At 41.1% G+C, this 12,441-nt stretch overlaps 1 protein-coding gene across 3 annotated transcripts in view; it reads left to right on the forward strand.

Annotated features, from left to right (window-relative positions):
* The window catches only part of ACAD10 (acyl-CoA dehydrogenase family member 10), a 35,344-nt gene that overhangs the window by 9,751 nt on the left and 13,152 nt on the right, over positions 1-12,441 (forward strand). For all 3 annotated transcript variants that reach the window (XM_072143069.1, XM_072143050.1, XM_072143061.1), the window contains exons 6-11: positions 1,045-1,204; positions 1,293-1,434; positions 5,114-5,182; positions 5,273-5,454; positions 6,336-6,486; positions 8,703-8,848. In XM_072143069.1, the coding sequence (XP_071999170.1) occupies positions 1,045-1,204; positions 1,293-1,434; positions 5,114-5,182; positions 5,273-5,454; positions 6,336-6,486; positions 8,703-8,848 (850 nt within the window). The remainder of the gene's footprint in view (positions 1-1,044; positions 1,205-1,292; positions 1,435-5,113; positions 5,183-5,272; positions 5,455-6,335; positions 6,487-8,702; positions 8,849-12,441) is intronic.

Genomic DNA, 12,441 nt, shown 5'->3' on the forward strand with positions numbered 1-12,441 from the left:
TTAGTAAAATTAGGTTTTTCTCACAACTAATAGACTTTAACATAAGAAACATCTGTGTACAATCCCCTAGGACAACTCTCTCCAACTTCCGTGCCGCAGCCTAACACTGAGCCATGAAACACCTGGCTGAAGAACTTTAGCTTAATTTCAGCTTCTTCTCTCTGTGGCTCCTACTACTTCTCTTTCAGGCTTGGTGGGCAGAGGCTGGTTTATGCGCCCTGCTCTTGCTCACACACTGATTTGCGGTGTCACTTCTATGTGTCTTCATAGTGCGCACAAGCAGGCCGCATAAATATGTTCTGCCATCACTGCCTGGAAGAGAAGCAGGCGGGGCAGCGGGGGCATTCATTAATGGGAGGGAAACTCTGCTGTGGACATTTTCATTATAGGAGGGCTCTGCTGAGGACATTTCATTATAGGGGGGCTCTGCTGTGGACAATTCATTAGCGAGAGGGGGGCTCTGTTGTGGATATTTCATTATCGAGTGGGGGGCTCTGCTGTGGGACAATTCAATAGCGAGGGGGGGCTCTGCTGTGGATATTTCATTATTGAGGGGTAGGCTTTGCTGTGGACATTTTATTAGTGAGTCGAGCCTGCTGGACATTTTACTGGTGTGGGGAACATGCTAGTGGACATTTTATTAGTGGGTGGAGACTGGTGGACATTTTACTAGTGTAGGAAACATGCTAGTGGACATTTTAGTGAGGAGCGGCTGCTGCTGAACATTTTATTAAAGAGTTTAGGCTTCTGCTCGAGTCTATAAGTTTTTTACAGTATGTATATTTTTTTCCTCTTAGTGAAAAGGCCAAAGACAAGGGAACATTTATAGGTGTATGTAGGATGCTATAAAAAAGGGGTATTATAGTGTCCCCTTTTCTGTAGCCCCCTTCTAATAAAGACAACAGAAAAAGGGTTACTATCAGGAGGGGGCTACAGGAAAGGGGGCTTTTTAGACCGGGGACTTCTGAAAATGCCTTAAAGTCCTCATTCATTGCTGACCATGTCTAATGTATATATTTATTATATGTAATCCTTTTGAACCAGGTGAATAATGTGAAAGATGCACTTAAAGACTTAGAAAATATATTGGGATTCTCTTTAAATGACTTTGTTCCAAACACCCGTTCTGTGAGGCCAACTATGGATATTCCAAGGGATCCCCTGACAAAATATCTGGAAAATATATTTAGGGAGAAGTTATCAGGTTTGTACTATAACAAAATCCTGTATACAATCTATAGTGGCAGATTCTCTGAAATAAACATTTGGGCAATGACTGTGATCTGTTGCAGGTTCTCTTTTTGTGCGACAGTTCAGTCATGGACAGTCTAACCCGACATATTATGTGCGATTTAATGGAAAACAACTTGTACTGCGCAAAAAACCTCCAGGGAAGTTGCTTCCTGCTGCTCATGCTGTAGAAAGGGAATACAGGTAGGTATATTTCTCTGGTTCTTCCTTTTCCCTTACTAGTAAATGGATTTGGTGTATTCATTATTTAACATAAACAGTTTTACATATTCCTTTATGAGTGATTTTTGGGTTACTTTCTCTGCTATGACAGAATGCATTTACCCATTACAGTGTCTGTATAGAAAGGAAAGGGACTTCACTACTGTTCCTTTCTTCTTTGATACAACGCTGGTGTTGGAATGGCAATAACATACATTTATATTTTCTATGTCTGCATGCAGCTATATAAGATCCGGTGCAGCTCAGCAGTAAACATAGGTATGTTACATTACCAGCCTCTCCCTCCCTGCTTATAATGGAGACTGCGCTGAGGTGGCTGGATTTAGCTATGTGCTATTGTATGGGGTGCTGGTCAGCAAAGGACAATGGCCTGCGAGGCATACACAATTCAGCCCCTCTCCCTTGTTTTCAATTATATTTGATACTTTCACAGCAGCAGAGGAAGACTTAGCACACAGTGGGAGGGGGAAGTGCTCCTCTCACAGTGTAAAAGCCTGTGAAGCTACAGCTAAGAGGGGCAAAGATAACGTCCTCAGGAGACCTTCAGCCATAGTTAGTTAATTTGCATAATAATAAAAGTTGATTTTAGAAGGAAAGAGGCTGTGGATAACATACAAATATAAGAAGATTACCGCAATCACAGTGCCTGAACTTATAAGTAAGTGCCCCTAGCAGAGATCACATTAATGGCTGTTCGCCTCCATCACTGTTGGACAGTACAGGATCGGGCTGTGAGTGGGACATGCAAATGGCACCGTGTGCAGGATTTTACATTGCCAAACAGACAGGTTCTTTCTGCAGAAGCTGCGGTGCTAGAGGTTATGTGACTACAACATCAGCTACTGAATGACACAACAGTAATAGGCTGCAGTGTACGGCCTGTGACTTGAGCTCAATAATTCATATTGTAGCTCTGGTCACATGACCAGAAGGACCTGACTGTTTGGCATTGCATCAGCAGGATCGCGATCAGGCTATCCACCGGACAGCCCAGTCCTGCACTGTGACAGTGTGATTCAGTCAGTCCCATGTCACAGCAAAGTGAAAAATAATGCCTGGGGATCTAATGATGTCAGTGATAAGTGGGTTAGTTTGGCATGCAGAGGGGTTTAATGGGTGTGAGGGCAAGAAGCCATGTGCATCCTCTTTGCATGTCTGTGTAACACTGATAGCCGTGATCTAATGGGCTGTTTCCCTTAGATCACTGCTACATGTTATCTGTATATAAATACAGCAAGTAATACAGCATATACTATAAAATGCAGCAAAATATAATGTATATAATCTCAGCTTAAAAATACTCCTCAAAAATGCTAAGAGAAGTTTTTTTACCCTCTTGCAAAAAATGTTTTGTGACCTCTGGAAGGTTAGTTATGATTTTTATTTTTTTTTATCTGCTGGAGGCACTTTGTGCAGGGCTACCTATCTACTGGTGGTAGCATAGTGTGCTGGGGCTACCTATCTACTAGGGGGCCAGTGTGTGTGCTGGAGCTACCTATCTACTAGGGGAGGCGGAGTGTTCTGGGTTACCTATCTATTGGGGGGCAGGGTGTGCTGTGGCTACCTATCTATTGGGGACAGGTTGTGCTGGGCTACTTATTAACTGGGGGCCATGTGTGGGGGCTACATAGAGTATATACTGTGTTAATGCATTTTGCACTCTGTTATATGAACTCACCCTTAGTTAATGAATTAGGGTGTGCTGTATGTAATCAATTCAGGGGGTACAGTACATATAATAAATTGGGGTGCTGATTAATTCCAGGCAAATATATATATAGGAGAATTAATTTATGAAGCACTTATATGCAATAGAATAAGATGGGAAACTAAGGGGTGGAGGGGGGGGGGTGTAAAATCTTGTCATTCAAGCGCTGGTTGACAGTCCCATCTCAACTTCTGCCATGGGCCATAATGAGAAGTATGCTGTCATAAAGTGGAATTGTGATGTCACATTAAGTTACTGTGGTGTCATAAAGGAGCATTAAAATATTGTAATGGATCATTGTCACTATGGAGCATTGCAATGTCACACAGGTTCATTGTATGGTCACATTGTGATGTCAAAATGGGGAATTGTGATATAATAGCATTGTGATATCACAATGGGGTATTGTGGTTTCATAAATGGACTTTGTTATGTAATAATGTGGCCATGTTCATTTTTCTGTCACTTGGGGGAGTTGTGGTGTCACAAATGGTTCTTGCAGTTTCCTTGCGGACTGTGCACATGCACTCTTACACTGTGCACTCTTTTTTTAATGTGCAAACTACTTGCACATGTCACTTAAACAAAATCTACCATTTGTTTTCATGCATTGTGAACCAAACATACCTTGGTAATGCTGTAGCTACACTGATGCAGAAACATATCTTTTTAAATCTCTGAGCCAAGTGGTTTTGCTGAAAAAATTATAAAATTCAGGACCTTGGGAAAATTTGGTCACTACATAAACACATTACACATGGAGATCCAAAAGTAAGAGAAAAGCAGGACCGGCTCCACCCCATCCGCACGGCAGTGGTTCCGACCCAGTGACGGCTGTATATGTGAACTGGCATCAAAACAGTTACTTCACAGAGGTGCACATGTATTGATAATGTAGATCAATCAATCCCACGAAGCGCAAAGACACGGCACTCACCAGCACAGGTAACGTAGACGGCTTTATTTGGACGAACACAGGACAGGGGTGATGCATGCCACGACTAGGCGACGGGCCGTTTCGCGCACACACGCTTCCTCAAGGTCTGAGGCTTGAGGAAGCGTGTGTGCGCAAAACGGCCCGTCGCCTAGTCGTGTGTGCATCGCCCCTGTCCTGTGTTCGTCCAAATAAAGCTGTCTACGTTACCTGTGCCGGTGAGTGCCGTGTCTTTGCGCTTCGTGGGATTGACATTACACATGGAGCTTCCCGAACTGTCGAGCAGCCAAAGGAGCGAGAGAGCCTCATTATCATAATTTTAAAATAATAATATAAAATAATCATTTTCAGCAAATCCACTCGGCTCAATGAACAAGTTGTGTTTCTGCATCAGTGTAGCTACAGAAACGTTGCTGTTGTTGCTCACTATGGAATAAAAGAAACACATTCATCCACAATTGGGAGTGCTGCCCGTTTTTTGGAATACAGTATTCTCAAGATATGTTTAGTTCATAATACATAAAAACAAATGTTAGATTTACTTTTATTGCCCATTGTGGCTGCACTATTCTTCACGTGACACAAATTTTGTCACTGAAATGGGCGTTCCGGTGCACAGTCGGACCGTGAGCTACACTTAACATGCAAAGTCCGACAGAAGTGTGTCCCACGCCCCGTATTAAAGGTGCACCATAAAAAAAGTGGTACGCTCTGTTGGAGCAATGCAGAGAGTGTCAGATTCTTGAAGAACATGTGCCACAATTCTAGAGAGCGTTTTAAAAATATAAAATAAGCTGTAATGATAACATAAATCACACGTTCTGTAGGACAAATTGACATTTGGTCCTTTTTTGACCATAAAAAGTAAAATGAATGTTTAAAGATTTAATTGGAAACACGTTATTATTGCTATAGTAGTAAAATGTTTGCATGTATAGTGTTGACCAAAACATTGATACTGGAAGTTTTCTGTAAATATAGTAATTGTTTGTTTATAGGATATTGAAAGCCCTTGGTGAAGCTGGTGTTCCCGTACCAAAGGTGTTCGACCTCTGTGAAGATTCATCGTGAGTAATTTTTTCAGATGACCAGTTGGGAGGGCTATATTTTTTCAAATTGTTAAACAGTCACAGACTAAATGGTTTCTTTTTCGGCAGGATTATTGGAACACCTTTCTACGTGATGGAGTACTTCACTGGACGTATTTTTAAAGATCCTTCACTACCAGGATTAGACGCCAAACAGCGCCATGCTATATATACTGAAATGAATAAAGTGTTGTGCAAGATTCACAGTGTGAATATCCAGGCAGCTCAGCTAGAGGATTATGGAAAACCAGGTAATGAATTCTTATTGTTAATGCTAAATTAAGTTGAAAAAAAGAAACCTGACGGGCAGCATCTTTAGGTTAAAGGAAGCCTACCATTTGATTTGATGCATTATGAAACAAACATACCTTGAGAATTCTGTAGCTACACTGATGCAGGATCATATGTTGGTTAATCCCTGTGCTGAGAGTTTTGCTGATAAAACACCTATAACATTATGATAATGAAGCTCTGTCACTTCTGCGCAGCGCTTTTCCTAGCACATTAGTTATGCTGAGCTTCACAGAATGATGTAATCACTTGGTTGTGCCTGAAGGCAGAATAATCAATTGCTGCACCATCCCATAGCTGCTGTGTATGAGTGATCCAGCTCAGGTTGATTAGTCCTGTCTGGAATAAGCCCCATGTGTAATAAAAGCTCAGTGTAACTTGTGCAATCATAGTTAGTTCATTAGCATAGTTCATTTGGTACGAGTCATGTCCTCTATTAGGGAAAGCTCCTAAGATCCACGGTTTATATACAGTAGTTGCTAGACTAGTCATATTTGCAAATTGGCCTCTGAGTCTCCGACCATCACTTGTCCTCTAGCCAGAGAGGGTTGTTCTAGTGCAATACCAGTGACAAGTACCATAATTGAGTTTTAAAGGGGGTTTTCAAGGATTCCTAGAAACGTGGTGGGGGCAAGGAAAGACCAGAAGTACTGTTGGAGATGGTTAAAGGGTAACCAGTGGTTTAGTGCCCTGAATCGCCCTGTAGTTTTTCATACATTGTGAGTCAAAAGTCCCAAGGACACTCTTTTATTTCAGAAATGTAAGTAAAAATGGTATATCTCAATATCCCAGCAAGGAATAGGTGTCCAGAAGCTAGTATATCTTGTTTTCTTTTGAATAGGTGCATATATTCAACGTCAAGTCCACATATGGACAAAGCAATATAGGTCTAGTGAGACCCATAAAATCCCTTCCATGGAAAGGCTTATTGAATGGCTCCCACTTCATCTGCCAACCAACCAGACCACTACGGTTGTTCATGGTGATTTTAGGTAAAGCTTATTTTGTCTTTTGCAATATTATTCATATTCTCATACTCTTATAACTTCTCTATTGTAGCAATGGATAGTTTGGTTAGCACTGTTGCAAAACTGGAATCCTTAAATCTACCTCTGCTATACAGTGGTTATTAGCAGCACTCACTTACACACTGCTGTGGCACTACAAGTGAACGAGCTGTAATGCTGAAGCTCAGGAGCGGTCCATTCATGAAGAAAGAGACTTTTGAAATCCCTGGACTTTTGACTCCACAGCCCTGTAGCACCCGAGAGAAATGGAGAAAAGCCCGGGCACTCCTTATATGCATAATTATATACGCCTATCGCAGCTCCAGCCGGGTCTCGTACATGGGAATGGGAGGGAAGAATCGCCCTTCACCTGCTTCAGCTCCTTCACCTGCAGCACCCCAGCAGTGTGTAAGTGAGCGCTGCTCATAACCACTGTATATGTATAATGGAAATACATGTCCCTGGTGAGGGACCAGCAGTGCACAAGTAGGATGCCACTCCTTTTTTAATATTTTCTAATAAATTGGCACTCCATTCAAGTATTGCAATAAATCATTTATTCTAATAAGCAATCCAAATATATACACTTGACATTTCGGTCAAAATCTGACGTCCCTCGGAAATGGATCTCGGTAGGTAGTTTGGGAATAATGTGGCCAACCTGTGACTGTTCTTGGTGATGGTGTACACACCGCATGTGAGCATCTTTTGATATGCGGTGTGTACACTGCCTTACTGTATGATGCCATCACCAAGCACTGCCACAAGCTGGTCACATTCTTCTTATTCTTCCTAAATTACCTACAGCAATCCGTTTCTGAGGAAGGTCAGATTTTGACCAAAATGTCGAGTGTATATATTTGGATTGCTTAATAGAATAAATCATTAAAGGAAACCTACCACTTCCAATCGTCTTTCTAAGCTGCAAATGCCGTGCACCAGCTCGGGTAGGAAGGACTATTATTTAAATGGAGGAAGTTTGCAACAACTTCTACTGGCCGCCCAACCAAACTAAGCTTTGGATAAGAAATCCCTTTGGAAGAACCCAGTGGTCAGACATTACTAAAGTAATCCTCTGATCTAGTCTTACAAAATGGTCTCACACCCTTGACCAATATGGTGCAAGGTATTTTAAAACGAAGGGTTTTTTATACAAATTATTTCAGAACTCTGATAAATTTGTCCCAATAATAATAATAATAATAATTCTTTATTTATATAGCGCACACAGATTACGCAGCGCTGCACAAGCATGTCAAATTGGTCCCTGTCCCCATGGGGCTCACAATCTAAACAACCTAACAGTATGTTTTTGAAGTGTGGGAGGAAACCGGAGTACCCGGAGGAAACCCACGCAAACACGGAGAGAACATACAAACTCTTTGATTTAAGCACAGCCAAGACAACACAGAGTGACTGACGGACAACTCTGTTCTTTGAGTGGTCCTGCAAGAGCACTGATGTGAACCCGATCAAATATCTCTTCACCTGAAACCTGAGAATGGATGGGCGCTTAGACCTTGGAGAAAATGGCATAAAACCTCCAAATCCTAGTGTGCCAACATTGTGGCAGTAGTGGCTGCCAAGGGTGCTTCAACTGAGTACACAGTAAAGGGTCTGAACACTTGGGTCAATGGAATCTGTTTTCTTTTTCAATAAATTGGCAAAGATATTTAATATTTTGGGGCACATCTACTAAGGGTTCGCAAACCGCATTTACGTCGGGTTTCCCGACTATTTCCTTTTTGAGGCGCATTTAACAGGGGTTTTTGGCACACGCGATCGGATTTTGCCGCAATTGCAATGACTTTCATGCAACACAAATCGGGGGGCGTGGTTGTCGGACAACCCGACTGATTCGGACTAAGTGCGGGATTTAAAATTCAAATTGTGTCGCATGACATGCACTCTCATACACCGGGAAGAAGAAGGTGAACTCCGGCAGACCTAAGTGGGGAAGCAACACATGCAGGATCATCGGACAACGCACCTCGGGGATCGTGCAGGGACCGGGTAAATGTGCCCCTTTCTTTTTACTTTATCATAAGGTATTGAGCACAGTATATTTTATTATTTTGGCATTAAGCCACACATAACAAAATGTGAAAAAGTGAGGGTCTGAACACTTTCCGAACGCATTGTACACATGGGGTTTATATGTTGTAATGTTTGATTTTAATATTTATTTCTCATGGCTTCAGATTGGATAACTTGATATTTCATCCAGAGAAATTGGAAGTCCTTGGTGTTCTTGACTGGGAACTATCTACTCTGGGAGATCCCTTGTCAGACGTTGCTTACTGCTGTCTGGCTCACTATTTGCCACCAGATTTTCCTATTCTAAGAGGCAAGTATATATCCCACAATAGTATTGTCATAATCTCTGTTATGCATTTTATTAGCATTCATGTGCAGTTCTGAAATAAAACATGTGAGAAGCTTTTATTAAAATCTATTGTTGTTACTTGGGGGAAAAAGTACATAATCCGCATCTTCTCATCTGTGTGCAGAGTACTATCATAACAGGGTAATAGTACTATCATACTATTATGTACGATCTGCATACTGATAAACCGGTTCTAACAATAAGGAACAGATCTTTTTTTTTTTTTAAATTTCTTAAAGATAAACAGTTCAAAGTTTGACAAACAGTCTTATATTGCACCAGATTTATCAGTTTCTGATGCTGAATGAAAAATCTGGCAGAGTTAAAGAGAACCTGTCATGCAAAATAACCCCCCTAAACTAAATAGATTTTCATAAACTGCCATTAGTATTAGGCGGGTCCCGAGGGATGAAGAGGTTTGCGGACCGGCGCTTCTATTTCCAATGATATAACGCACAACTGTATGCGTTTAAGTAAAAATCTTTAATGCATAAAACTCGCGACGCGTTTCTGCTCCGGACTGGAGCCTTCGTCAGGCATAAGATGACAAATATAAAATGACAGACATAAAATAACGTACAGCAGTGAGACCTTAAATACATTACCAAAAAGACCGGGATCCCGGGGTTGACTAGGTTCCGGTCATGTGATAACCCGGGGGTCAGAGTTCGGTCTGGTACCGTTAACAATCTAAATTCTAGTTGTGAATTTCAAAACACATCAAAATTCCCAGATGTTGAATAGATGGTTAGCTAAAAGGTTATTTCTATCTAAAAATACTAATTTGATAAGACCAATAGTACATAAAGTGCTAAGTTTCTGTACCTGAGTTACAGGAAAGTGAGATCCTATAGCCCGTGTTGAGCTCCCCGGCGCTATGGTCTGCCTGAGCTACGGATCGCAGGGAGGACCAAAAAGGAACCACGCTTATGAGCGCCGCTCCGGACCGAGGATCAAGATGGTAGCGGACCACAGTCTCGGACGGGATCCCCCGTTCTTGTTGTCATGCACAGAGGGGGTAAGTAATTTAGTTGTGGATCAATATTAAACGGGTTTCAAATCTTCATCAGAAGTATTGGAAACTAGAACTGAATCTTTTAGTTGCGGATCTGTATTACATGGATTCAATAACCTCATTGAGACCATTGGGGACTAATGTATTCAGTTTGAAGATCCAAAATGATTCTCTACGGTTCAGGGTCTTCGCACGGTTAGTGTTTTCTTCCTTAATTTGTTCTATAGGGGTTATTGTCACACAGTTAAAATCTCCCTCATGTTCTAAAAAGATGTGTTTTGATAAACTTTGTTTAAGAAAACCTATTTTTGTCTTATGTCGGTGGCCGTTCAGTCTGACTCTAAGTGACTGGATCGTCCGACCGACATATTGTTTTCCACAAAGACAATCAACCAGGTAGACAACAAAATTGGAGGAGCATGACATTCTCGTTTTTATCTTGAATGTTTCTTTGGTGATTTTTGATGTAAACGTGGTCGCCCCCTCATTAATTGAGTCACAACAGAGGCATAGTTTATGTTTGCATTTTTCCACCCCTGGTTTTTTGTTAACAATATGAGCCGGATTAGTTTTGATGGATTTTAGCCTACTCGGGGCTACTACATTTTTTATGGTTGTGGCCTTTCTAAAGGTTATGAGTGGATAGGCAGGGAGGGCATCACCAAGGATTGGATCTCTTTTAAGGATGGTCCAATGTTTTTTTAGGATTTCTCTGATCTTTAGGTTTCCCCTATCATAGGTAGTAATAAAATTAAATGCTAGCCTCTTCGATCTCCCTACATCTGGGCTCTTCTTATTTTTTGGTAGCAGGCATTCTTTCTGTGTTTTTTTTGCATATTTTGAGTATGCTTCATCTATGATCTCTCTGGGGTATTTTTTCTCCTTGAACCTCTTCTTCAAGATTTTAGCTTGTGTCTTGTAGTCTTCCTGATTGGTACAGTTTTTCCTAATTCGATGGAATTGGCTAAAAGGTATATTTTTTACCCATTTAGGATAATGTGCGCTTCCGAATTCCAAAAAACTATTGCTGTCGACACTTTTGAAGTGTGTAGTGGTAACAATCTTGTTGTCTGTTGCTGTTATTTCGAGATCGAGAAAAACGGTCGTATTACGACTCAGGTTGCTTGTAAATTTAAGACCCCAATCATTTTTATTTAGTGCTTTCACGAATTTAATGGCCTCTTCCTCATTTCCCTGCCAAATACAGAAGAGGTCGTCTATATATCTTTTGTAATATACCACATTCTTAGACCATTGTTCCGTATTATAGATAAATAGGGACTCGAACCGCCCCATAAATAAGTTTGCGTAACTTGGGGCGGCTCGAGTCCCCATGGCCGTACCTCGTATTTGGTGATAAACCTGCTTCTGAAAATCAAATACATTGTGTTTGAGGACAAATTCTAGTCCTTTGCATAAGAACTCTATTTGGGCTTCGGGTAGGGTGGTATTTTGAGTGAGAGCCCAGTGAATAGACTGGAGTCCGAGATCATGTTGAATGTTCGAATATAAGGACGATATGTCTAAGGTTAAAAACAAATAATCATTTCTCCATTCAAACTGATCTAATTCCATAATTAGGCTACTGGAATCCCGTAAATAGGATGGTAGCTGCGTTACTAAAGGTTGCAGGTATAGATCCACATAGTGAGAGAGGTTGCTAGTTAGAGAGCATATCCCAGATATTATAGGGCGGCCTGGAGGGAGTGTAGACACTATTGCCAATACAATAAAAATCTTTAACCTGTCCAGTCATATCCTCACACACGATGAAAAACTAGTACTATCAAGAGGATTAAATTTCTGTCCAAATAAAACCACGGATGATTTTCAGCTCTTTGTAGATTTAAATATGTTTATAAAAAAGCTCACTCAACAGAGATATTTTCTAATAAAAGAAAATAAAACCGAACAACTAAAGAATGCAACAGAAGGGAACGCACCGGATTTAGACCCGTACCTGCACAAAAAAGTCAGTAAAAAATCGACATTCAACCCATTACCCCAAAGAGGTCATCATGTAGAGACCTTTCTTTCGTTAGTATCTGAGGAATTTAGGAGTATAAAAGCTTCCCAAAATCCTGGTACCAATCTAACAGAAGGAGAACAACAAGCCCTAAGAAATCTAGGCTCCAATCTGGAAATAGTGATTCGACCTGCAGATAAAGGGGGAGGAATAGTTATTCAAAACAGAGGCGACTATATCAAGGAAGCCCTCAACATCCTCGATGACACCGAATATTACAAGAAAATAAGAAAAGACCCGACATCGGTATTCCTCACAGAATATAATGAGATGATCAAAGATGCCTTTGAAAAGAAAATTCTGAACAAAAAAAGAGAAAGGCTTCCTCACTGTATCACATCCCCCTTTACCAATCTTTTATCACTTGCCAAAAATTCATAAAGATCAGGAACACCCTCCAGGCCGCCCTATAATATCTGGGATAGGCTCTCTAACTAGCAACCTCTCTCACTATGTGGATCTATACCTGCAACCTTTAGTAACGCAGCTACCATCCTATTTACGGGATTCCAG

Source organism: Engystomops pustulosus, chromosome 1, assembly GCF_040894005.1.
Source record: "Engystomops pustulosus chromosome 1, aEngPut4.maternal, whole genome shotgun sequence".
Lineage (NCBI taxonomy): Eukaryota > Metazoa > Chordata > Amphibia > Anura > Leptodactylidae > Engystomops > Engystomops pustulosus.